Below are 27,933 nucleotides of genomic sequence, written 5' to 3' on the forward strand. Positions count from 1 at the left end.
TATTACACAGCCCTCCTAGGGGGCAAGAAAGTGTAGTTTTAATTTGCATTTCTCTAATGACTAATGAGCTTGATGATTTTTCCATTTTTGTATCAGTCATTCACTCATTTGTCTTCTTTGGTAAAACATCTGTTAGCCTTTTGTCCATTTTAGAGCTGGGTTGTCTTCTTATAATTGAGTTGTGAAAGTTTTTTATGTAGTGTGGGTACGATCCTTATTAAATACATGATTTGCCAATAATTTTACCTAGTCTGTGACTTTTTACTTTCTTTCTTTTTTTCCTTTTTTTTGGTGCCAGGGATCGAACTCAGGACCTTGAGCTTTCAAGGCAGGCAGCGGCACCACTGACCTAAATCCCTGGCCCTTTACTTTCCTAATAATATCTTCTGAAACAGTTTTACTTTTGATGAAGTACAGTTTATCAAAATTTTAAAACTAATTTTTGTGCATACTATAAGACAACGGTCTAAATCTATATTCTTGGATATGAAATCCATTTGTCTCAGAAATATTTGTTGAAAAAAACTATCCTTGTCCACATTGAATTTCCTTGGCATTTTTGTCAAATATCAATTTGCCATAGATGTGTGAGTTTTTGTTCCTTTGGTTTATAAATATATGTCTATCCTTAGGCAAGAGATTTTAAAACTTATTGCAGAGCTACCACAATTAAGATGATAAATTTTAAAATCAAGACATTGTTCAATCCCAATTTTTCAAGATTATGTTAGCTATTTGGATCCTTTGCGTTCCTTATAAATTTTAGTATTAGTTTGTCTTCATTGGAGAAAAAAAAACAGCTAGAATTTTTGATTTCATAAGAATATCATGGAGGCTGTTGATCGATTTGGGGGAGAATTGCCATCTTAACAATATTAATCAGGGGCTGGGGATTTGGCTCAGTGGTGCTGCCGCCTGCCTTGCAAGCACAAGGTCCCAGGTTCGATCCCGGGTACCAAAAAAACCCCCAACAAAACAAAACAGTATTAATCAGAGTTCTCTAGGGAATCAGGATCAACAGGATGTTGTTGATGTGTGAGTGTGTGTGTGTATGTGTGTGTGTGTGTGTGTGTGTGTGTGTGTAGAGAGAGAGAGGCAGGAGGAGAGATGGCTCTCATGGTTTTGAAGGCTGAGAAGTCCAAACTCTGGAGGCTGGCTCGGGAGACCCAGTCAGCTGCCGCTGCTGCAGCTCCAAGGTGAGGCTGTCTGGTGCAGAACTCTGTCCTGTCCTTTGGCTGGTGAGATGAGGCCCATGGCGTCACGGAGGGGAATCTGCTGTACTCAGAGTCCAGTCCCACTGGAAGCTCCTCTCACAGAAATGTCCGGAACAGTGTTCGACAGACACACAGGCCTTGAGACCCAGGCAAATGGACACATAAAAGTGACCATCACAAATGTCACCTATTTATTTAGATCTTTTAACATTCCTTTTAGCAATGTTTTATAGTTTTCAATGTATAAGTATTGGACTCTTTCATTAAATTTATTATAATGACTGTATCCATTTTGTGCTATTATGCATGAATGAAATTATTAATTTCTTTTCAGCTATTCATTGTTAGTATATAGAAATACAACTGAGTTTTCCATATTGTTACTATATCATATGACTACATGAGGTCATTTATTAGTTCTAATTTTTTTATTCTTGTGGTTGACTCCTTGGATTTTCTCCCTACAGAAAAATTATTGCCATGTAGAGACAGTTTAACTTCTTTTCCCATGTGGATGACTTACTTCTTTTCCTTGCCTGCCAGCACTGGTTAGAACCTTCACTATAATGTTGAACAGAAGCAGATAAAGCAAATAGCTTTGCCTTGTTCCTAATACTAGGGTGAAAGAATTCATTCTTTTACCAGGAAGAACAATATAGCACATGTTTTACATAGCTGCCCTTTACCAAGTTATGGAAATTCCAGTTTATCCTCAATTTTCTGAGTTTGTATTAGGAATGGATATTGATTCTTTAAAAATGCTTTTTCTGCATACACTGAGATAACTGCAATCTTCTTTAGTTTGTTCAATGCTAAATTAAATTGGTTGTATTTTAAAAGCTAAACTAGTGCTTGCTTTGGCAGCACATATACTAAAAGCTAAACTAAGATTGCAGTTCTGGGGGAAAATTCCACAATCATGTGCTATCCTCTTTTTTCTATATTATTGTAATCGACTTGCTAAAATGTTGTTGAGAATGTTTACAGCTATGATTATGAGGGCTATTGGTCTATGGTTATAGCTGTTCTTGATGTTATTGCATTATTGTTTTAATTCTAATGTCTGTGCCTGGTTTTGCTAAGTGATAAAGCTGGCTTCATAGAATGGATTGCTAGTATTTCTTCTTCATCAGTTGTCTGAGAGTTTGTATAGAATAGCTACTATTTCTTCTTCAAATGTTTGATAGATTTTAGCAACTCTGCTGTGATCGAGTTTGGTAAATTCCGTGAGCCCTGGAGAAGAGTGTGTATTCTGATATTGTTGGATAGAGAGTTCTAGAAACTTCCAATACGTCGCTGGCTGATGGTGCTGTTCAGGTCTCCTCTGTCCTAATTTTCAGTCTGCTCGTTCTGAGAGTAAGTACTGCAATCTCTGACTGTAATCCTGGAGTTGTCTATTTCTTCTTGCAATTGCATCCCGTTTCGTGTCATTCCTTTCAAATTCCCCTACATAAATGTTACTGATATGCATATTGTTTATTATGTGTTTGTCATACATGGTAATTACGTTCCTCTTGGGGAACTAGTATGTATGTGTATCACATCTTGGTCATTTTCAATTCCTTCCCCCACCCTCACCTTTCTCTCCTTCCCCAGGTTCCCTTGCTTCAAGTTTTTTGAAATTCTGTTCTCTGGTTCATAAGCATTTGTGACTGCTATATCCTCTTGATTATTTAACCCCTTTCTGTCATGAAGTTACCTTTTATATTCCTTTGTTCTTCCTTTGCTCTGAACTTTCTCTTGATTTACTTCAGAAATATTTTTATATTTTACAGTAACTTTCTTTTAGGCAACATACATTGTCATGGTTTTCAAAAAATCCAATTGTGTTAATCTATGTAAGTTAACTGACATGCAAAAGAATTCCAGTAACCCTACAAATGTTATTTCTTTTTCAAAATATTTAAATTAATAAATATTATCTTTTAAGTGTAGCTTTACATTTACAGCAAACCTGACTGGAAAGTGCAGAATCCCCATACACTGCTTACCTCCAAAACACACAAACACACACACACACACACACACACACACACCCCTTCTTCACTATCTACATCCTGCACCAGGCAGGTTCAGCCCTTACACTTTGAGCCCATATGGGTACATCATTATCCCCAAGCCCGTGGTTTCCACTGGGGTTCACTTTCAGCTTATATTCTGTAGGTTGCAACAGCATGCATCTACCATTTTCATATCATGAAGAATAGTTCACTGCCCTAAAAATCTTTTATTCCCTGGCCATTCATCCTTCCCTCCCTGTTAATCCTTGGCAACCAGTGACCTATTGACTATCTCCATAGTTTTGCCTCTTCCAGCATGTCATACAGTTGGAATCATACTGTATGTGACTTACTCAGACTCATTTTTTCACTTGGTAATATGCATTTCAGTTTCTTCTGTGTCTTTTCCCAGCTTGGTAGCTCATTTTTTTCTTAGTTCATATTCCATCTGTCTGGATGTACCCTAGCGTATGTGTTCATTCACGGGCTAAAGGACATTTTAGCTGACTCCACATCTTGACAACTACAAATAGAGCCAGTGTAATCACTCATATTCGGGTGTTGTGTAGATGTGTTTTCGTTTCACTTGAGTTAATACAAAGGAGGGAGATTGCTGGATCATGTGGTGAGAGTGTGTTAAGTTTTGATGAGAAACTTCCTGTCTTCCAAAGCGGCTGCCTCACTTTGCATCCCCCCAGCAATGAACATGATTCCCTATTGCTCCATCCACATTCTCACCAGCATTTGATGATATCACTATCTGGTATTTTCACTATTCTAATGAGTATGTGGTGATATCTCATTGTTGCTTTAACTGCAATTCCCTAATGTTATATCTGTGTATCTTCTTTGGTGAGGTTTCTGTTAACATCTTTGGCCCATTTTTAAATCCAACTGCTCATTTTCTTGTTGTTGAATTTTAAGATGTCTTTGTATATTTTGCATGACCATCCATTGTCAGCTGTGTCTTTTACAAATATTTTCTCTCAGTCTGTGGCTTATCTTCTCATTCCTTTGACATTGGCTTTTTACAGCACACAAATTTTTGTTTGAATGAAGTCTAGTTTACCACTTATTTCTTTCACTGATTGTACATTTTGTGCTATATCTACAAGTCTCCACCCAACGTATCTAAAGCATACCCATTTTTCTCCTCTGTTATCTCCTAGGAGTTTTGCATTTTACATTTAGATCTGATCTGATTTGGATAGATTTTTGTGAAGAGTATAAAGTCTGTAACCATTTTCCCGTGTGGATGTCCAGTTATTCCAGGGCCATGTGTTGACAAGAGTATCTTCTCCATTGTATCCCCTTTGTGTCTTTGTCAAAAACTCTAGACTGTGTCCCTGAGGGCCTGTTTCTGAGCTCTACTGTCTTCCACTGGGCTGTTTCAATTACTGAAGGTTTGTAGTCAGACTTGAAGTAGAGAGCAGAAATCCCCCAGCTGTGTTCTTATTCAATATTGTGTGACCATTCTGGGTCTTCTACCTCTTTATATAAACTTCAGAATAAATTTATTATGTCCACAACATATCTTGCTGGGATTTTAATTGTGATTGCATTGCATTCAATCTATAGATTGAGTTAGGAAGAATCCAGACCTTCCTATCCACGAATATGAAATATCTCTCCATTTATTTAGCTCTCTTTGATATCTTTCACTAGAACTTTATAGTTTTCATCACACAGTTCCTATACATATTTTCTTGTATTTATATTCTTCTACTTCATTTTGGAGGGTGATAATGTAAATGGGGATATATTTTTAACTTCAAATTCCACTTGTTCATTTCTGGCATATAGGAAATCAGTGGATCTGCATGCATTAACCTTGTATCATACACCTGTGCTATTATCACTTCTTAGTTTAGAGTCTTCTGAATTTTTTCTATAGATAATAATGTCATGTGACATCTGAAAACAAAGTGTTTTATTTGCTCCTTCCTAATCTGTATACATTTTATTTTCTCTTTTGTCTTTAGCCAGGACTTCCAATACAGTGTTAAAAAGCAGTGAAGACAGGAAATATTGTTGCCTTGTGTCGGATCTTAGTGGAAAAGTTTCTGGTGTCTCGTTATTAAATATGGTGTTAGCTATTAGAGTACCTATAAATGTTCTTAATCAAGTTGAGAAAGTTCCCTTCTATTCTTACTTTACTGAACAGGAATATAAATGGGTGTTGGATTTTGTCAAATGCTTTTTATGTGTGGATTGATATGATCATGCAAATTTTTCTTCTTTAGTCCATTGATGTGGTGGATCACATTAATTGTTTTTTGAATGTTGAAACACATACACATACCTCAGATGAACTCCAGTTGGCTGTGATTACAACTTTTTATGTATTGTTGGACTTGATTTTGCAAATATTTTGCTGAGAATTTTTACATCTATTTTCATGAGAGCTATTAGTCCGTTTTCTCTAACAACTTTCTTTGGTTTGCGTATTAATGTTGGCCTCTTAGAATAAATTAAGGAATTATCTCTGCTTCTATTTTATGGAAGATCTTGTAGTAAATTGGCATAATTTCTTCCTTAAGTGTTTGGTAGAATTCACAATACAAATCTGGTCCTGCTGTTTTATGCTTTAGAAGGTTATTGATTACTGATATCATTTCTTTCAGTAGCTACAGGCCCATTTAGATTGTCTGCTCCTCCTGTAAGTTCTAGCAGATTGTATCTTTCAAAAACTTGAGCTATTTCATTTGGACTGTCAAATTAATGGGTGAATTTTTGCTCATAGTGACCCCTTATTTTTACTTGAATGTGTTTGGAAATTGTAGCGATGTTTTCCCTCATTTCTGATATTAGTAATTTATGTCCTCTTTATTTCTTAGAGATCATGGAAAGAAGTTACATATTTTATCAATCTTTTCAAAAACTTAGCTTTTAACTTTATTGAATTTTTAATTGAATTTTTGTTTTCAATTCCATTCATTTCTACTTCAATTTTTAGTATTTCTTTTCTTCTGCTTACTTTGGATTTAATTTGTTCCTTTTCCTTTAGTATTCCAAGGTTAGAGCTTATGTTATTGATTTTAGATCTTTCATTTTTTTCTATTATATTAATTTAATGCTATAATTTCCTTTTAAATACTGCTTTTGATGCGTGCCACAAATTTTGGTAAGTTTTATTTTCATTTGCATTTAGTCTGAAGTACTTTTTGAAATCTCTTCTTTGACCCATGTGTTATTTAAAAGTAGATTGTTTGATCTCCAAGTATCTGGAAAGTTAAAAAACATGTTTCTGTTACTGATTTGTAGTTTAGTTCTGTTATACTCTGACAGTAGACATTGTATAATTTATATGTATATTCTTTAAACTTTTTATTAGTATATATTTACTACTATTATTAGTACAATAATTACATTTATTTTGGGGAACTGGTAAATATCTATAACATCTTGATCGTTTATAATTTGCTTATTAGTGTATGTCTGTGATATGTAATAATTACATTCACCTTGGGAAATTGGCATACATTGCATCTTGATCATTTTTACTCCCCCCCTTCCCCAGATCCCCTCCCATCTGCACAAAATCTAGCTCCCTGTTTCCTATCATCTTTTTGTAAATTTTGATCTTTATTTATTTTATTTTTCTCATATTAGAGAAACCATGTGATATTTAACCTGTGTACCTGTGTCTGATTTATTTCACCTACCATTGTGGTCTCAAGGTCCATTTTTCTACAAATGACTCAACTTTATCCTTCTTTATGGTTGAGTAGCGCCACATCATGTATGTAGCACATTTTCTTTATCCATTCATCTGTTGATGGGCATATAGGCCACTGCCATAATTTAACTATTGTGAATTTTGCTGGTATATCCAGGAGTGCATGGATCACTGTAATGTGAAGACTTTAACTCTTTCAGGAAAACACCCAGAAGAACTATAGCTGGGTCAAATGGAATTTCCATTTTTTAGGAATCTCCATACTGGTTTCCATAGTGGTTGTACTTGTTTACATTCCCACCAACAGTAAGGGATCTCTTTTTCCCACAAACTTACCAGCATTTGTTGTTTTCTCAGTCTTTAAGAATGGCCATTCTTACTGGAATAAGTTGGAATCTCAGTGTTACTCAGATTTGCATTCCTCTAATGATCAACGATGTTGAACATTTTTTCATGTATATATTGGCCATTTGCACTTCTTCTGAGAAGTATCTGTTCATTTCAAATGTCCACTTTTTACTGGGTCTTTCATTAGGATATTTTTATTTGTTCATACATCATAGATATTAGTTCTCTGTTTGAGGTGTAGCCTACAAAAAGCTTTTCCCATTCCCAGTGAAGGCTGTCTCTCCACTCTGTTGGTGGTTGGGTTTTACCCATTCTTCCTCCCAGCAGATCCAATGTTTCTACTTTTATATGTAGCTCTTTGATCCATTTTGATTTGATTTGAGTACAGGGTGTGTGATATGGATCTAGGTTCATCCAACGTCTGTCTAAAATCAAACGTTTCATATATTTGCCCAGTTTTCTTCCTGTTACAGGAGTGCAAGCACAGCGTGTCTCTGCCTGGGTGGGGACAGAGGTCTACAGTGTGGCGCTCTTCAGTGGTGAGAGGCAAATCCACACGTGGAAATGGTTTTCAATTAGTATGCTGCGTCCTCACTAACACTTTGCTCACCTCCACTATGGACGTGGCCCTTGTTTGACAATCGCTCATCTGTTGGAATCCATGGATCTAAAGCCTTCAATTCAGCAAGTCTTCCCAAGATCTCATAAACTCTGTTATGTGACAAGCCTGGCATGGGAGAAGACACCACTGCTGCCTGAGGACTGTGGCATCCGAGCGAGCAGCGAATTTGACTACTCTAAAGCAGGTAAGGCCAACGACAGAGATTCGTGCAGGGGTGCAGGCCAGGGAGGCTGGGCACTGAGTCCCATGTAGAAACAAGCAAAGCTTTTCAGGGGCTGATTCTACAGCGGACATTCACACTAACTTTCAAGATGAGAAGCAAGCCAGTAGGAAAAGGGAAGACAACTGAGCAAACACAGGCACAGAGAATGCCTGAGAACAACAAGCCATTGGAGGAGGTTGCTGAAGACAAAATGCCCCTTGAGAGGGAGGTAGAGGTTAGAGCTGGGGAGACCAGGAGAGGTCAGGCCCTGAGGGCCTCTGTGCCACCCTGGGGAGCCGCCACCGAGGGCAAGGGTGAGGCTTTTATGTAAATGTGGCCGGCAGGGTGCATGCCCGCCTCAGCAAGCAGCAGGTATTATTAGGTGGTGATCTAGGAAAGCAACCCTGAGGAACCGCACAACTCCAAGCAGAGCCAACGTCCTTTACATTCTAAGCTCCAGAAGGTCATCTGACTCCTCTAGCCCTTTGTAAATTCAGCTGAAAAGTGCATCCTCGGTGATCACCAAGCCTGAGGTGCTGGCTTGCTCTGTGGTAGGTGGCAGCCCCTCAAGAGGGCTTGCCTGCTTGCCTGGGGCACAGTAAAGAAAGGAGGGGATGGAGAGAGGGGAAGAGAACGTGAGTGATGGAGGGACAGACAGGAGGAGAGAGATCAGATAGGAAGTCCCACTGAGAGACACAGCAAGATAGCAGGATGGAGGCTTTAGACTGAAAGGATGGATCCTGCAGCCCATGAACCAAGCAGGTGGTCTCTGGGGTGGAGTGGAGGAGAGGGCTTCAGTCCAGGAAATCCTGCAGATATGTGGGCAACTGGACCACAAACTGGCCAAGCAAGGGCTCCCCTCTCCCCAAGGCAGAGAGGGCAGGAGGGAGCAGGACCTCCTGTCTGAACTTGGGCTGGGATTTGGACCTATCCGGACAGCAGGTGGGTGGCCTCTATGGAAGTCTGTCTTTGAAGGCTGAGGAACCTCCGGAGAAAAATTCATTCTGAAGGAGAACAAAGCCCAAACTGAGCAGCTCAGCCCATCACCAGATTGAATTTTCTGCTGGGCAGGATGTCTGAAAACAAACTTCAGAAGAGTGCATCCTTTCACAGCTGTGAGGCCCGAGAGTGTGCTGACTTGCTCTGAAACACATCATAAAATGGCTTTGGCTTCTTGCAGGCGTCAGGCACTAGGCTGTGGTGGTACTGGACTGCAGGAGGTGGGAGGGCTGGTGACCAGGTAAGCCACACGGTGGCCCTGCAGTGGTTCTGGGCAGGAGCAGGTGTGCTCCTGGACATGAGGGATGCTTGTTCTAGCTCCAGATATCTTGGGGGTGATGTGCAACAGAGCAAAGCTCCATGTGGGTTGGCAGAGGCAAAAACTAAGGAGGACAGGGTTGATGGTTGCTCACAGGCTCCAGTTTCACAGGTGAGGACTGTGGAAAGCTGAGTTCTGGGAAAGCACAAAGTGCGGTTGCTCCATGGAAGAGCTCCCAAGATAAGAGCGGACCTTCCCTGCAGAAGCCCAACCTGGAGGCCTCTGACCCGGCTGAAAATTCTCCTCCCTCTTCTAGCAAGTTTGATGAGCTCCAAGTGACCCTCGGGTCAGGGCAAGGATCCTTCCCAGACCCTCACCTCTGTACCTGCCCATCTCCTGGAGGCACAGAGGCCACCCTACCTGTCTGGGGCAGAGGTCGGGTGGCTGATAGGAAAGGTGGCTGTAGCTAAGCTGTCTGACTTGAGCCTCTACACTTCCTGCTGCTCTGCGTGTGGAAAGTACTCTGTGATGGAAGGAGACTCACTAACGTATTTCCTGCTCACCTCTCCCAAGCCGTGGCTCCTCTGGAGAGCGTGACTGACAGCCCCAAAGGCCCCTGGGCAACTATTTGAAGAGGGGTGCACGAGAGGCCTCCTCCACCTGTTCCTCTTTTCTTTATCACTTAGCATCCATAGGGGTCCCTAAGCCTGAGCGAAGGGTCGAGTGCAAATCTGGTAAACCAAGAAGCCCCAGCAGTTGTCAACTTAATTAGCCTTCAGGAACAATATATGGCTATACGAGCAATAGTGGAGTTGCTATAGAGACAGGCACAGGAGGCACATTTAGAACAGGGCCTCATCGCATCACCAGATAAAAATAAGGCCCAGGCTTTTTAATAGAATGAATTACTTAAGTTTTATATTTAACAGGGGACGACACCAAGGCTATTACTGGTTTTCAGAATATTTTAGGAATCTGGGCTGCCTGCTTCTACATATGTTAACAGCCATCACAACATATGCTGCGGTGGGCAGTGGTTAAGAACTGGAAGCCCGTGTGCCTCTCCCAGCCCTGAGATGAGAAATGGTCCATCTCACTTAAGAGTCTGTGCTTCCCTAACTAGGTGAGAGATTTCCAGTGTGTTTCAGAGAACAGGCTGGGGCAGAGGCATGCTGTGCTCTTTGCATGCATGGTCACTAATCACTGTAACAACCTTATGCAGATTTTTGCAGATGAAACAAATGAGGTGCAGATCGTAACTTTTCTGAGGCTGCACCACTAGTAAGTGGTACAGCTGATTGCTTTATAAGACATCAACTACAACTTCTGCACAGAGAGGGGTCAGGGTGAAGTGACCTTAAAGAGATTTATCATTTTATTGGTGGACCTTGCTATAATGTAACCTCTCTTTTGAAGACAATCCCAAAGTAGGGGGCTCCAAGAACTATTCCATGAAGATCTGACCCCTGCTGATGAGCAAGTATTAGTTCTGGACCACCTTGTGCCGTCAGCTGTCTGTTACATGATATAATCAACATAGAAGGAAGATTCATTTTGACTCAAGGTTTCAGGGTTTTCAGTCCATGGTCACTTGGTCCTGTTGTCTGGGACCTGTGGTGGCCAGGACATTATGGTGGGAGCCAGCATGTGGCAGAGAGAGGGAGAGAGAGGGGCTGGGGTCCTGAGATCCCCTCAAGGGTGAGCCCCCATTGACCATTTCTGCCACGAGGTCCCACATCAGCGGTTTCCTTACCCTGAGGACCTGGCCTTCTCACACAGGCCTCCGGGGAACATTTCCTATCCAATCTCATTTGCTTACCTTCCAACATGCTTCTGGCTGCCCCTTCCCAAGCCTGAACAACAAGCACAGTCAGGCCGAGACTGCAAACTGAGCACAGGTAAGACAGGGTCCTCAGGGCTCTTGCTTGCATGAGAGCTTGAAGATACCAAGCCAAGCTAGCATTCCAAGGCAAGGTTCCTTGTGTTGACAACTTGTCCTTGGATTATTGATGGTGCTATTGCTTCCATGACCTCTTTAAACATTATTTTCTGAAAAAATCTAATCTATGCAGTAGATGAGATCTCTGCCTGCAAGGCACAGTCTTCCTTGTCCTGGGAAATGGCCCTCTGGTGAGGATAAAGTTTGGCATATGGCAGCGGAAGTGATGGGGAACAGGAAGCAGCTGGGCTGGGCTGGGAGGACAATAATGAGGAGGGCACAGAAGTACCCCCCTTCAGTGTGCCAGCAAGGTGATGATGGGAGATGCCTAGGGTCAAGGAGTCCAGGAGAGTGAACCCAGGGCAAAACTGAAACACACAGCTGGATGGAAATGCTATGCTAAGCATCAGTTCAAACAAAGGCAGCAGAGGGACCGACGCTGTGGACCAAGAGGTGGGACGCAGGCAGAGCAGGAGGCTCAGGCCCGCAGCCCGCAGCCCAGGCCCTCCCTGGGACCCACTCAGGATGGCCAAGCACGCCTTGCTCCCTCCCAAACACTCAGCCCTTCCAGCCCAGCAACAATCCGCACTGAGAGCTGGAGAGGTGATTGCATCTTCAGAGATGCAGTTCCTTCTTATATTTGCATAGCAATTTGTGAGGGCTTTTATTGGTTTTTTTAAAGGGACTTCTGCTTTAATTAAACATATAATCTATTTAAAGTTATATGAGAAAAGAGAATGGGGTATCGGAATAACTATGGAAATATTTTTATATTTAATTTCTAACTATAACGCGAGCCTAGCAAAAGTTAGCTGCAGATGCATGAATTCTATGTATATCAAAGGCATCTGATGTTATTTTTTAACAGATGAATCATTTTGTGCTACTGAAATAGTTCCCTGATGTGCCCTTGATGTATAACAGCTTAAACTGGAAATCCCACTTCTGCTACAAGCAACAGCATGCACGGGTTTGGGACCTCGGCAGACTATAGCCTACGCCTCTGCCACGCCTGCCTGTAGCTACTCAGGCAGGCCATGCAGCCCTCCTGCCTCAGCTTTCTCATCTCTGAAATGGAAAATCATCAGTCAGATGCCAAGGTTGTGCTGAGTTCAGTGAGCGGCCGGGGCCCAGACACCACTTCTGCCCTGGCCAGGATGGTGCACAAGGAAAGAAATGCTCATCCCCTCCCTCCCTCCATGATCTAGGGCCCCCTGGACCCCCCATTTCTGCACTTTCCCGACTGTCCTCTTCTGCCTCGAGCTCTTTCTGTGTCCGAGAGGAGCTCCTGGGCTGCTCACCACCAGCCGCCATGCCTGCCAGCCCTCTTTACCCTCCACCCTGTAAGTAAGGGAGCCAGGACTGCCTGGCCGAGGGCTGAGCCCAATTTGGGTCCCGGGCGGCCTCTGCCTCCCCATCCCTGGGCCCCAGCCAGCTCCCCCTGCCCAGAGATGTCCCTGCTAACTTCATTCCTGCCCCATAGCTGGGATGACAGCGGCTCCCCGGGGAGTGGGGAGGTGGCCAGGCCTGGCGCAGGTTAAGGTTACAGCCCTGGGTGGCAGTGCCGGGCGCTGACGTCAGGGTGGCAGGGCTGGAGGAGGGTGGCTGTGGACTGTAAGGCTGGACCAGATCAGCCGGGATCACTGGGCAGAGTGAGCAGAGAGCGAGTCCCTGAGCCATGGTCCCTACTGCCTGTGGCCCAGCCTGGGTCCCTGAGCTCTCACGCCCAGTGCCCGAGGCAGGTTTTGGTTTCATGTCAGCAGCCTTCATCTGCCTTCCAAAAATAAGCCCCTGCCGCCATGCTGAGGGGAGAAAAACAAGAAGGGCGGTATTTTTAGGGCCATTAATTCTGACCACGTGCCTGAGAGGCAAGGTGGACAGCCCTGGGACGGACGCTGTTCATCACTATGTCCCGGACAGCGGGCCGTCAGCAGGGCACACTGCAGGCTCTCGCGCTCCTCTGGGTCCTGCTGGGCGTGGTGGTGCCCTTGCCGGCTGGCACTCGAGCCAACAGCTCCCTGCTGGACTCCAGGGGCTGGAGCACCCTGCTGTCCAGGTCTCGTGCCGGGCTGGCTGGAGAGATCGCTGGAGTGAACTGGGAAAGTGGGTACTTGGTGGGCATCAAGCGGCAGCGGCGGCTCTACTGCAACGTGGGCATCGGCTTTCACCTCCAGGTGCCCCTCAATGGCCAGATCAGCGGGACCCACGAAGAGAACCCCTACAGTGAGTGCCACGTGCAGATGCTGGGGGGCCGGGGCTTGGAGCCTGGGACCTTACTCCAGAGAGGGAGAAGTGGCATGCACCCCACAGAAAGCTCAACCTGGCCCTGCCTGGGTGCAAGATGCCAAGAACCAAGCCTCATGGTGCCCTTTGCCAGCCCCTGTGGCACGCGCTGCAGCAGACTTTCTGGAGACTGCTGGGGACCCTCAGCCTGGGGAGCCAGGAGGCAGCGGCGGGGAGAATGAGCCTGATGCTTGACCGAATTAGACACAAGCCTGTTCTTATTCAGCTTCTCTCTTTGAGAAGGAAAGACTTCCACCCTTTTAGTCAGTCACCTCGCTCTGTCCTCAGGTCCCTCTGTCCCCACAGGTTGACAAGTAGCTTCAAGGATCACGTCCTAACCAAGCCCAGGTGCGGGTGGGGGTCCAGGCAAGCCGTAGATGGCTGCATTGCTGTGGCATGTGTGAGATAAGATGGGCTGAGAGTAGTTGAAAAATGTGAGCATTTATTTAAAAAATAATAATGAGAATCCACGTTTCTGCCCAAGTCAAGGACTTAGTGATTAAAGTGAGGGAAAACCCAGATGCAGAGCCAATCTCAGTAAATACATGAGGAACCCAGGAGTCCCCAACTCCGACGCAGACCCTCGCCTGACAGAAGTGGCGTCTAACAGCATGTGTGGGTCGTGCCAAGTCAAGCAGTGCCATGTCAAGTTGGAGAGCTGGGTGTCAGCGGCAGCCTGGCCTGCGGGACGAGGGGTGGATCGGGCCTCCTTAGGGGCCGGGTCCCTCTCTGACTTGTACTGGCCTTCTTGACACCACCCCCGTTTCCTTGCCAGGCCTGCTGGAAATCTCCACAGTGGAGCGCGGAGTGGTGAGTCTCTTTGGAGTGAGAAGCGTCCTCTTCGTTGCCATGAACAGGAGAGGAAGACTGTACGCAACGGTGAGTGTGTCTGGCTGGGAAGCCTGGGCTGAAGCCTGGCGCTTGTGCAACTGAAGAAAGCAGTGCAAATGCGATGGAGAGAGACAGTCTTTACCTAGCAGGAGGAGTGAAAGTGGAGAAAGGAGCCCTTGAAAAGGAGGGGCCTGAGCCTCACTTGGGCCAGCTCACAGTAATCAGAGCTGGGATTCGACTCCTAGGTCTGCCGTCCTCTACTCTCTGGTCTCTTCCCTTGCAGAAGCACAGCCTCAGCCCTCCCTGTGCCGCAGTCACCCAGGCCAGGGAAGGTGCTGGCATCTGGGGCTCTCACCCCACCATCAGTCTACTCCCAGACATTAGGAAAACATCCTGCTGAAGCCAGCAAAACGGAGTCCTTTGGGCAGAAATTAAGAGGTTAGTAAGGAAGCGCTCAGGGAGCCCAGAGAATGCCAGTGCTGTCTATGGAGAGGGTCAGAGGAGGTTCTGCCGGCCCTAGGAGGAACTGAGGACAAGAGGTAATGAGCAGAGGAGCACCCACGCACAGCTCAGCTTCGGGCGCCCCTGCTGATGCCCATGTCTGGCTGGCCTACAGAACACATGCATGGGTCGAGTCAGTGGGTCTCCAACGCAGTTCCCCGGACAGTCCTCGCCCACATCACCTCCTATTAAAAGTATGGGCTTCTCAGCAGGGTGTGGTGGTCATGCCTGTAACCCCAGCACTGGGAGCCTGAGGCAGGAGGATCACCCTGAGTTCAAGGCCAGCCTGGGCCACATAGTGAGAGCATGGCTCAAAAAGAGGACAAAGTATGCCTTTCTGGGTGTGCAGTGCTGGGGGCTGAATGCAGGACCCCGTGCATGCCAGGCAAGGGCTCTACCACTGAGCATTCCCTCCCAAAATACGATCTCCAGAGACTCCCTTCAGAGATTTTATTCAATAGAGTTGCAGGCTACAGAGCTGTCTGGTTTGTTTCTTTAATTTCTCAGGCATTTTTGAGGCACAAGCAGGCTTGGGGACCACCAGGCTACTGGGCCTTTGGGGGACAGGGAGCTGTGCTGCCCAGGGTCACACTGCCGTGGGGCTGGGGCCTTAGACCTGGGACCCCAGATGCCTTCTGAACTCTCCAGGAAAGTACAGGGGAGAGGGAGGAAGCCTCCCACCACAGCGTCGCAGCCTTTGTGTGCCCTGCCGGAAGCCTGCTGGGCCAAGAGCCAGCGTCGCAGTAGCTGGCACGGGACTCGGTGCAGGGTCCTAGCAGCCAGCTCCTGGGCAGGGCCGGAGTCAGAAACTCCTCCACCTGCTACCTTCGCTGAACAAAGGAGGTATTGTTTCTTTCTGCTGCCCTGGAAAGGAATTCAACTGTGGAGAGGGGAAAGGGGCACAAAGCTGATCCGGTTTCCACCCGGACCTCCGGTCCCGGTGGAAGGGGCCGTGGGGTGGCCGGGAGGTGCTGCCTATAAGGCTGGCTCTCAGCTCTCGGAGAGGGAGGCAAGGCCAGGACAGCGACAGGCTGGAGCCCAGCCGGGCAGCTCAGCGACTTAGCAAGACCTCGGCTCAGAAATGGAAAGGGACTGGGAATGCAGCTGTGGGAAGGCCGAGTTCATCCCCAGTGCTGCCAAAAGCGAATGAAAGAAAAAGACAGAGACAGAGAGACAGAGACAAAGGGGAAAAGGCCTCCGAGCAGCCTAGGACTAGCGGGCGTGAAGTGTGGGCGCCCCACCCAGCAGGCTCGCGGGCCCAGCAGGACTGGGCTGGCTCACCTGAGCAGAGCAGAGCAGAGCAGTCAGGGAAGGGGACCCCCTGCCCAAGGCCAGATCCGGCTCTCAGACCCAGGCAGCGGGGCGGGGGGCAGCTCCCGAGGGTCTCCGGCCCCCTCTGCCTCCCTAGGGCCTCGCCACCGGCTAAAAAACAATCTCGAAGAGAGCCAGGAAGGCTTCCTGCCTGTGATCTCATTTGCTCTGTGTCCCTTAAACCCTGGGCTGCGGGCGGGCGCGGTCCGGCACCTGGCTGGCTCATCCCAGGGAAAGGGGCGCAGGGCCCCCTAGGCGGAACCGAGAGCTCCCGGCCTGCGCCCATTGCAGACGGCACCCCGGGGTCCACGTCAAGGCCGGTCTGGTCCGCCCAGCTCGGTGCAGAGCCGCCTCAGCCCGCAACGCTGCGCCCAGGCCACCGCGCAGGCGCCTTTGGGGAGCGGCCCAGATCCCAGCTCCTGTTCTGGCCCGCCCACTCTCTAGCTACAGTTCTGTTCTTGTCTCACTTGGGGCAGAGTGTAAGCAGACTGAGGCCGAAATTAGTGCATTCCAACCTTCTTCCCCCTTAAAATTAAGAAAACCAGCTGGGCTGTAATCCCAGCTACTTGAGAGGCTGAGGCAGGAGGATGTCAAATTCCAGGTCGGCCTGAGCAGTTTAGCAAGCCCCCCCCCCCGCCCCCCGCCTCAAAATTAAAAGAAAACATTTAAGTAAAATTAAGAAAATCATCAAGAATCTCCACCTGATGGGGATTCTGTCAACAAACGTTGGTTAAGAAAAATGCATACTAAACCAAAGGTTATGAAGAATTGTCATTTTTAAGTAACTTTAGTTTTACAAATTAGAACTGCATTTACATCCATTTACTCAAAAGTAGTATGACAACATTCAAAGCACAAAATTGCTTTTGAGCATGCAGCCCCTCATGGTGATACCTGGAGAATTCCAGGCCCTCCTGATATAGAGGGAAGAGATGTAACTCCTAAACTTCCTAGATATCTGAAACCCGAGTTCCTGTTCTCTAAAATCGAAGAATGAATTCTAGGAACAACGGAGGTTAAGAGTAGGAAAAATTGATTGGGAGAAAGAAAGCTTCTGCCTAAGAGAGACAGAAAGGGGGACCCGAAAGTGGGTTGCCCGCCCACCCCACGGTTCAAAGATGTTTTCTTTCAGCAAAGCCATGTGGTGAGGCGGGTACACAGTGGGACAAAACTATAGGACCCAGTGGAAATTTACAAGGTGGGCATGAGGTGGGACAAAACCATGACCAACCAGTAAGATCACAAGTACAGTCACCAAGGTAACATTGATTAAATGGGAGTCAATGGGGGAGCAAGTCACGTAGCAAGCGTTTTTGGTAAGGATGGGTCAGGGGTGTTTCCTGGAGAGGCTGGGTTAAGACTATGGCCCCCACCCAGGTGATTGACACCTGTTTAGAACATCAGTCACTGCTATTCATCCTACACGAGTGTGGAGTGTGCTAATTTCTCTCCTTTTACACTGCTGGCCTTCAGTGAATGTGTCTTCACTCTCCTCCATGTTGACTCCTTGTGGGCTGGCCCTGTCTAACTGCCTACAAGATATCTAATTAACTCACCTATCTGCAATACTCCCCCACCGGGTTAGCCTCCACCCTCACCTGGCAGAGAAAGGTTCCGAGGGTCCGGGACAAAGGAGGCAAAACCAGGACCCAGAGCAGGGCCTGGGCACCAGGAGGGGAGCTGGGCAGTGATGCAGGACGCACCAGCCCAACGGAAGCGCCTCTCAGCATTTCTAAAACCGACAGTGCAGTTTAAATGGAGCAGTTCTCCTAACAGTTGTGTGCTAGGAAGAGGACTTAGACAATGCGGGGATCTTCAGAGTTAGAAGCTATCTCTAAGGGCAGGAAAAGAAGCAAGTCTCAGGGCAGAATTGGGTTTTGGTTTTATTTCCTCATTTCCTCACCTCCTTCCTGGCAACCACACTGCTGTCCCTGCTACCACACAGCCAGGAGCCTCGGGGCCCAGAGCAGCTCCAGGACGAGGGTGGTTAAAGACAGGAGTGGCTTGGCTCTGCTGGGGAGAGGAGGCGGGTGTCCTGTCCCCGCAGGCTAGGGGCACAGGGCCAGAGGTAACTCACTGGGACGGCCAGACTGGCCTCCCAGCACGCCCTTCTCCGGAGGGACAGCCGGACGCTTCTGCTTTTAAGGGAAATGAAAGTTCGGTTCTGCACAGGTCTGTGTAGACCTCTGCGGGATCCAAGACATTGTCATGCCAGAGCTTGAGCCTGGCAGGCCAGGAAATGTGAGCTGGTGGAATTATTTTCATTTGTTCATGTAATTATATACGGGAGCTGCTTTTATTAATGCGGCGTTTACTTGGCTGGAGTGCTTTTCTCACCAGAGCTGAGAAGCCAACATTCCTGAGCCATGAGAACTCAGAGCTCAGGGCAGGCTGGAAAGGAACGAAGTGGCTGGACTGGAGCATCACTGGGCAATGGGAAACCCCACCGGCCTGAGCATCAGAGAGCAGGGCACATACTTGTGCAGATGGCATGCCATCTCTGTTTGTTTCCAGTTAGGTTGTACAAAGTTCTAGGCTGGAGCAGTGATGGCGAACCTTTTAGAGGCTGAGTGCCCAAACTGCAACCCAAAACCACTTATCTATGGCAGAGTGCTGGCACGGCCCTGTGTGAGCTGTCATCCGATGCTTGCTGCTGGGGAGACTCAGCTTGTGTGCCCACCGCCGTACACGTGCCATACCTTCCCCGACACTGGGCTGGAGGAAAAGGCCAAGATGAAGAGAGACAAAAGTAAACTTCAATTTTTTAAAAAAGGGGCAGAGATAGGATTTGAATAATCAAAATCTGATGGGCAGGGCTGGGGCCGCAGCTCAGTGGCAGAAAGCTTGCCTATCATATACAAGGCCCTGGTTTTGATGCTCAGCGCTGGAAGACAAAATCGGGTGAGCAGAGAACAAAGTGGGGTACAGTTCCAGGACCCCATAGATACGAAACTGTAGATGCTCCATTCCCCATTGTAATGGTATAGTATCCGCCGCAGCCTACGCACCTTCACGCGTGCTCTCGGTTCTCTGTGTCATGTGCAGTACCTCCGCAGTGGACACGCTGTGCCAGTCGCGCTCACTGCTGATTACAGGACAGTGGCCAGAACAAGTCTGTTCAATACAGACACAAACCCTTTTCAAATATTCTAAATCCCTGGTTCACTGAACCTGGGGATGTGGAGCCCGTGGGGACATAGGGCCAGCTGCAACCCAGCCACACTGTGCACTCTCAGGAGGGGCTCGCCCCCAGGTGGACATGCTGTGGACAGTGGGAGGTGGGCAGTGCCCCTGTGCCACTGTGAAGCCACTCAGCTGCCTGTGTTTCCCTTTCCTCCACCCCATCCTCTGCCCTGGGTTTGACTTCCTCTCCTGAGTTTGCAGACAGCACATGAAACCTCTGCCTTGACCACCATCCAGATCAGAAATAAATTCTCCTGGAAGCTGCCTGGGCTGGTTTCCTTTGGGACAAATAAGGTCAGGATGGAGGGCTGGAGCAGCGTGACACCACCAAGAGAGGCCAGCAGCTCTGATAAAGCGTCTTCTCACTCCGCTTCCTGGCCTGCCTTCTACTATGCATTCCTTTCCCACCTTAAATACTCCCTTACTCAGATGAGTAGCACGCAAACATGGCTTAAAGGGAAAAAAGATACAGAAGAATCTTCTGTGGACCTACGTCTCACTCCCAATGTGGTCCTGAAGCCAGCGAATTCCTCCCCGCAGCCATCCACTGCTGCCAGCTCCTCATGGACCACTCCAGGAATGGCCTCAGTGCGTGCGTGCGTGTGTGTGTGTGTGTGTGTGTGTGCACAGACTCACTCCAGTATCAAGTTTTAAATCACACACACAGGTTTACTATGTGCACTCTTTCAAACCTGGCATCTTCAGTCAGCAGTGTACTTTTCAGACCATTTTCTGTCAGTTCCTTAGCTTTTCATGGCTGATTCACTGTACTGACTCCTGCACTCCCCTCTGAATGGGCAGTTTGGCTGTTTTTGGTCTTTTCCTCCTACAACAATGTGTCAGTAACTTTTATGCACATACAAGAGTGCAATAGTAAGATAAATTTCCTAGAAGTGGAATTGCTGATTAGTCTCTGTCTGCATTTTCTTATTCTGGTAGATGTTATCAAAGTACTCTTTATGAAGAGTTCTAAGTATGTACACACCAAAGGACTTTAAGTGAGAATTCTTTCCCTCCATGCCATCACCAGTTCTGGTATAATCAAACGTGATTTCTTTGCAATCTGATCATTAAAAAATATGACCTTTTAGTTATGATTTACATTTCTTCTATTAGACATATTTTCTTATGCTTAAATGTTATTTATTTCTCCTTTCCTGTGAACTTTTCTATCCATATGTGTTTTTTCCAGTAAGTTAAGGATTCTGACTATAATAAGCAAAATTTTCTGTAGACGTATATGTACAGTAAATGTTTATCCACTTTATCACTTAAGTTTTTTATTTTGCTTGAGGTAATATTTTTCAGACACATGTTCAATTTATTAGTTTTTTAATGGCTTCTGAGTTTTTTGTGGATGCCTTGCTTAGAAAAGAAAGATAATACGTGATTCTGAAGTTGTAAAATTTTTTCTAGATTAATGATTATCATTGTTATGTTTAAATTTTGTTCCTTTTGGAATTCATTTTGATATAATGAATGAAGTCATACATCAATCTTTACTATTATGAATTACTATCAGATATTGTGCAGTTGTTCCAATTCCATGTTTTCTCTGGTGGTTTGAAATTCCACTTCTATTTTGTCAATTTCAGTTTGATTTTTAATGTACTTTTCTTTTATATTATTTTACAGTCATTTTTACATGTGTTTCATTGACAGCTGGACTCTATTTTGTTGGCTAATCTGTTATGGCCTTTCAAGTAGTGTACCTTTGATATGGGGGAAGAGCTGTAACTCCCAAACCTACTAGTTATCCAAAACACGAGTTCGTGTTCGCTAAAATCGAAGAATGAATTCTAGGAACAATGGAGGTTAAGAGTAGGAAAATTGATTGAGGGAAAGAAAGCTGCCTAAGAGAGACAGAAGGGGGACTGGAAAGTGGGTTGCCGCCTACCCCACTCTTCAAAGGTGTTTTCTACAGCAAAGCCAGGTGGTGAGGCGGGTACACAGTGGGACAAAACTATAGGACCCAGTGGAAATTTACAAGGTGGGCATGAGGTGGGACAAAACCATGACCAACCAGTAAGATCACAAGTACAGTCACCCAGGTAACATTGATTAAGTGGGGGTCAATGGGAAGACAAGTCACATACAAGGAATTTCCCATTTAGAATATCAATCACTGGTGTCTGTCTCTAGGGGAAGTAGTTCCTTTTTATAATGCTAACCAGTGAATGTGCCTCAATTGTTCTCTACATTGGTTCCTTGCTCTGTTGGCTCCTGGAGGGCTGGCACCTTAAAGGAGGCCCTGTCTACCTGCAACAAGATATCTAATTAACTTACCTGTCTGTAATACCTTTAACTTGTCATTTAACTTTTACAATGAATTCTGGTTTTAATTTCTGCTAACGCTGCTGTCCTCCGAGTGCTGTTGTGTAGCCACAGTCTTACGTCCTGCGGCTCACTGTGTTACCCACACAGACAAAGAGCCCACTGTCAAGAGCTGTTACCGACCCTCTGCACAGTGCGGAGCTGCATCCACCTCCTCCTCAGCCCAGCTCTGTGCTCTTTCCATGCAAGCACATGTCTCCCGGGCATTCCACTAAAAACCGAATAGCTTAGCCAGGCACAGTGGTGCTGCCTGTGACCCCAGAACTCTGGGAGGCTGAGGCAGGAGGATCACAAGTTGGAGGCCAGCCTGAGCAGCACAGCGATTTAGCAAGACCCTGTTCAAAATTTAAAAAATAAACAAAAAGGGCTGGGAATGTAACACAGTGTAAAGACCCTGGGTTCAATCCTAGTACAAAATAAAAAATAAACCTGCAGAACTTAAAAGCTAAACTGTCTAATAACCCACAGCTAATCTTACAGGAATAATAAAAATACATCATTATTTTTAATTTACTGTGTGCCAAACATTGGACCCTGGACTTTCCATGCATTATTTCTAGTGACACTTACTTGAGTTCCATGGCATAATTATTCTCGCTTTTCCCACTTTCCAGACGGAGGAGCTGAGGCCTAGAAGGTTAAACAGTTCACCCAGGTTCACACAGCTAAGAAGAGGTGATTACTGTCAGGCTAAGCCCAGAGCCCTGCTGCAAATATGCTCACTATCTATGAGGACAGTTTGTCTCCCTGCTTGTGGGGCTTCCTTCCTTCATCCATGCCAGAAACATCTACCGAGCACCTGGAAGAAGGGGCCCACAAACCCCCACAGGAGCGTAAACTGCTGAAATCTTTCATGTCCATTCCAAATTAATGTGTGTGAAAGTGTTTTGTAAATAATACACAAGAGCAAGAGAAGGGAAGGCGTGCGTGTGTGTGTGTGTGTGTGTGTGTGTGCGCATGTGTGTGTGCTTGTCCTTGCCTGTGCATGTGTTGGGGTGCTCCCATCAGAAATGTGGGCCCTTGGCTCACTGTCACACAGGAAGAGCCCCCCTCCAGCCACCCGCAAGGGTCCCTGTTGTCCTTACTGAGTCACTCAGTTAGCATCGTGTCCCAAACCAGACAGGTCTTATCCCAGACCAGGAATGCCCCCAGGGCTCTTGCTTCCCAAGCGGTCTGCAAGCTACGCCATGGGGCTCCGGGGCATGGGGCAGGATCCAGGGCTCCTTAGGGCTTCGGCTCCCAAACAGCAAAGAGGAGGGTACCATCCACCCTTGCTGCAGGGAGTGGGTGTAAGAGGGGCGTTTCCTCACAGAAGGTCCCAGGATGCCTCTGGCACCTCTGCAGCACAGGGCTGCACTTGTGGGGTTTCACTAGGTTTTTAGTAGATGGGCTCAATCAGCAAGGAAGAGGCAGAAATTTTACTCCAGTTTCCCTTGGTTCAATTCTGGGTTTCTTTTAAAGCCCAGGTCCCAGATCTCCTGGGTCCCACCTTGCTCTCTTCCTCTAGACCCCTCATAAAATACACCCCCCAAAGAACATGGGAACCCGTGGACTCCTCCTAGGGCAGTGACCTGGGCAGCCTGGGGAGAAAGAGTCCCCTTCTCTAGGTAAAATGGAAGACTTGGGCGACCTGCTGGGCATGGACTTGTAGGTGTGTGGCAGGATATCCAGCACCTTCCGCGGGGTCCTCTGCCAAATTAGCATGAGGGCTACTTCCTGTGTGCCGCAGATTCCTGGGAACCACCTTCATGTTGGAAATCGAGTTTTCTCCATAAAAACTGCCACTCCTCACCGTCTGTGCTCCTGTGGGTCCCTGGAGAACCATGAATGTCGTGGACGTACCAGATACCTTCCAGTCTCAAGGTCAAAGCCAAGACATGTCTCTTTGAGGGGCACCAAACTTGGTAGAGAGGAATCAAGCTCGAAAAGATAAAGACAGCGCTGGAAGGGACTTAGAGATCATCCGTTCACCCCCTCCACCTGTGTCCCCCACCTATACAGGGTGCAGGAAGGGGCCTGAGGCAGAGAAGGGGCCGAACCTGCCAGAGCTCACACAGCCAGGATCAGGGAGAGGTCCCTGAAATGAACTCTGGATCTCAGCCCCACACACCAGCCTACCTCCCGCAGCGAGGTGGATAAGGCTGCTTACTGCAGCCGTCCTTGGTCCACGTCCTGAATGGAAGACACATCACCTAAAAACTGAGTAAAGGTCCCCCACGCTGGAAGTCAGGGGACCATTCGGTGTCACTTCAGGGCCACCAGCCCCCATCACCACCACAGGACACAGGAGGAGGGTGAGGAGGAGGCACGGCCCGCTGAAGCTGTTCCCATTCTTCCCGCCTGCAATTCTGTCCCCCAGGGAAGGCACAGACCCCGCGGACTCATCTCACACAGGGAAGGGAGGGGACACCCACACTTGGCTTGTGGCTGTGCTGGTGTCACTCACTCAGCCAGCATTCAGAGCTCTCCTTGTCCGTCACTGAGTCTCTGTTGTCCGTTTCTTTCGCAGCCCAGATTCCAAGATGAATGCAGGTTCAGAGAAATCCTTCTGCCCAACAACTACAACGCCTATGAGTCAGACTTGTACCGAGGGACCTACATCGCACTCAGCAAATATGGACGGGTAAAGCGGGGCAGCAAGGTGTCCCCAGTCATGACCGCCACTCACTTCCTCCCCAGGTTGTAGAGACGCACAATTGAAGGTCACAGATGGGATTCTGCACAATGGACACCGCCCCCCCATCTCCCATGACTTTGCAGTCAGACTTGTGCCTGGGAGGCCTGAGTCAGTGTCCTTGGCCGCTGAACCCCGCAGCATGTAGCAGACAATGAAGAATGGTGGTGGATCCTGCGCTGTGACCTCGTCTGCAGAGAGAAGGTGTGGGTGACGGTTGAGGAACGTGAGCATGCACACAGGGTAGGGCCGGGTGGGAGTACACGTGTCAGGGCATATCCATTCACCCCCGTGCATATTCTCGGAGCAGAGGCCTCTCAGAGCGTCAGGTTTCTCTCTCTCGGCGTCATTGCTGCAGGAATTTGCCTGCAAGAATGTCACCTGCTGAACCAGGAGGACTGACGTGTGCTGCTGCTCTGCTGCTCTCCTGCTCTCCAGCCATCTTTTCACTCAGAGGCCACTAACTGCGAGGGCCATGCTGGGGGCCAGGAGCAGCTGTCCTCCCAATGGGGAGAGGGCAGAGTGGCAGGCAGAAGGTTAACTGCAAGCCAGAGGAAGAGTGACAAGAAGCCCTGAGTCCACGTCAGCTGGGATGCCCTGTCAGGAACAGTGGAGCATGTGCAGGGCAGTGGAGGAGTCCACCGAAGGCAGCAGAGGGACCGGATGTTCTGAGAGAGCCGTTCGCCTGGAGGACTTGGTGCTGAGGTGCAGCTCCCAGGACAAGCAGGGGCCAGACTGCCTGCCCGTAATGTCTCCTCACTTTGAACTGGACCTTATTTTAACCTCAGATGACAAAGATCCTAATAATGGCAACCTCTCTGGCAAGGAAGGAGGTGCAAAATAGGGCATGAAGGAAGTAGAGAGGCTTTGGACTGCAGACGATCATTCCTCTCCAAGTATGTCCAGGAAACTCACCCAAGTTTTCATCTGATACTCTCACTTCCTTCTCAGCCAGCCTCCTCTCGCATGTACACTGCAGTCTGGAAGCAGTAGAATGGACTCTGTGGCCTCCGGAGTTCGCCCACTCTGCTCCCTACAGTAGGAGCGGGTGCTAATCCCATGAGATCAGGCAGCCAGGCTGAGGCGGCTGCTCGTGGTACAGTGCCTTCCTCCCTCCTCTCCTGTGAGAGTATTTAAAGCAGAAGTTCCTGAGCGACTCTAAATGTGGTCTGCCCGGAGCCTTCAGATTCCTGAACCAGTGGAATGTTCCTAAATCTGAAACCAGAGAGAGCCATACCAGAGCGCAAATATGTTCAGCATATGCTGACCCTCAAGTTACAAAATGCCCTGACACCCCTTGCACTCCTGGGGCCCCGACCTGCAAGACAATCCTTCATCTGTTGCCCATACTTCATCTACATCCACAGATAGAGCTGGGCTGGGCCCTGCGAGCTGAAGACAGTGGGACGTGGGCAGACGAGGAGGGCCAGGCCACACCACAGTGGGCCGAGGTTTAGCAGAGCTTGGGTCAGGCCTTGCATGGAAACTTGAGGAAGCTGAGTCTTGGGCCAGGCGGGAGAGGGAGAAAATCCTCCATCTTGACATCTGAACATAGAAGTGCAGGTCCGCTTGGAGGCAGGTGACAAAGCTGATAATTTTTAAAGAAGTCTTGTCTGGTGTAATCCGTTTCTTCAGTGGGTCAATCAGAAGTGGAGCACGCAGGACCTCAAACACGCACCCATTCCTGTTGTAACTGGGAGAGTACAGGATGTTGAGGGAATGGTTGCACTGCAACTTGGTAGGAGAGAAATTCTACCCACTCCCCCCAAGCCCTAGTTCCTTCGTGAATCTCTGAGTTAGCTCGGCATGCCGGGAGGCAATCCTCTCCAGAGAGCCTGCCAGCCGGGGCTGGTAGACCTTTCCTGGATCTCTCTGGAAGTTCAAAAACTCTCTCAGATCCTGACAGGAGGTCTCGCCTAGTGTGTCTAGGAGTGAGGAAGAGGAGCTGTAAAACGCCTGGAGTCGAGCAGGTCTGGTGACGGCACACTCGGCCTCTCGTAGTACAGCGCAGACTGATTTCTGGGACTGGGTGTGAGACGCCGCACTGCTCTGATGCCAGCAGGGCCTGTGGTGCTGGCTGTGAAGCATCCTGAATATTACCCCTGGATATATCGAGCGTGGTTGACGGTTTTAAACTGTTTTATGCAGAGGAATTCTCTCAAGGGCTCTACCTGTGACCTGTAAGTGGTTGGGCTTGGGAAAAGTCTGTTCCTGTCCACAGAAGTAGGCTCGGCGACGGGGCAGAGCAGAGCTAGAGCAGCGTTTCACCCCCTCATGCCACCCCACACGGTGCATCTTCCCTACCTGGTCACACAGCTAAGCCTTGTGCTCTGCCCTCAGCCCCATGATCCAGAGGGCTCAGCAAGGAAGCACGTGAGCTCCCTTCTCTCACAGGCAGCTGCACTGAGAATGATTTGGGCCCTGCCTCCCCCAAAGCCTGAGCAATGACCCTGGCTTACAGAGTTGTTTTTGTTTCTTTCCCAAGACTGGGGATTGAACCTAGGGGCATTCTACCTCTGAGCTAGATCCTCAGCCCCATTATCATCATCATCATCATCATCATCATCATCATCATCATCATCATCATCATTATCATCATCATCATCATTATTTTATTTTGAGACAGGGTCTTGTTAAGTTACCCAGACTGTCCTCAGTCCTGCAACCCTCCTGACAGCCTCACGGGTAGCTGCGAATACAAGTGCACACAACAGTGCCCGGCTGGCTTATAGTTTTGTGGCTAACTGGCCTCTCTTCAGTCCAGAACCTTCTCTGGCGGCTCCATGCACACTTGGGTTCCAGGAGCCAAGAGGCTATTTTATGCTTTCTTCAAGGACAAATCGTAGAGAAGAAAATGGCTCACCTGCATATGCTGAAGACAGACTTCTCAGCTGGGAGGAGGTCTGTTCAGAAGCAAAGGGTCCCAGGACCCTCTAAAGCCTCGTCCTCTTCAGGAAAATGGACAGACCTTGTGGTCCTAGGAAACCAGAGACCTCTGGCTTCCTTGCTCATGCTGTTGGTAACGCTTGCGTCACAGCCACTGCCTTTAACACACCCGCCCTCCCTACTTTCCAGACATTTTGAACTCCCCTTGGAAAGCAGCCTTCAATCCTGTAATGAATTCCTCATCACTGACCTGTGTGCTTTCTCCCCAGCCACCACCCCACAGTCCCCCAACACCCACACTGATCCTCATCCACACCTGGGTCAAGGTCATCCAATGGCTTAGGAAGCAGAATGTCTTCTCTTGATCTCGGATTCAGGACACGAATCTCTCTCCTCCTTAGACAGATGGTACAGGTCTCTCTCCAGGCTGACGCTCAGGCCAAAATTCTCTCCTGTTCCCAGTCCTTCCCTGGCAGTTTGGAATTCTCCTTCAGGATATGGACTCTGGGGCCTTTTCCTGTCCTAAGACCTCAGATCCTTCAAATTCTCACTCGATGCAAGCCCTTGAGGGAAGAAGGACATGGAAGCAGCCATGGGCTGGGGCTCTCCTGCCTACCAGTGTCTGACCCCCGTGGCCTCTGGTGCTGTGGTCAGGAGCAGACGCAGCT

At 47.7% G+C, this 27,933-nt stretch overlaps 1 protein-coding gene across 1 annotated transcript; it reads left to right on the plus strand.

The window, feature by feature from the left end:
* Window positions 1-13,169: 13,169 nt before the first annotated feature.
* Fgf6 (fibroblast growth factor 6) lies at window positions 13,170-24,767 on the plus strand. The gene is made up of 5 exons (XM_004869361.4): window positions 13,170-13,485; window positions 14,321-14,424; window positions 24,215-24,328; window positions 24,521-24,622; window positions 24,738-24,767. Exons 1-5 carry the CDS (start codon window positions 13,170-13,172, stop codon window positions 24,765-24,767), a joined length of 666 nt encoding a protein of 221 aa, XP_004869418.2.
* Window positions 24,768-27,933: the final 3,166 nt, after the last annotated feature.

This window comes from Heterocephalus glaber, unplaced genomic scaffold, assembly GCF_053883595.1.
Source record: "Heterocephalus glaber isolate CG9 unplaced genomic scaffold, H.glaber_assembly_v1.0 deba00001444, whole genome shotgun sequence".
NCBI lineage: Eukaryota > Metazoa > Chordata > Mammalia > Rodentia > Bathyergidae > Heterocephalus > Heterocephalus glaber.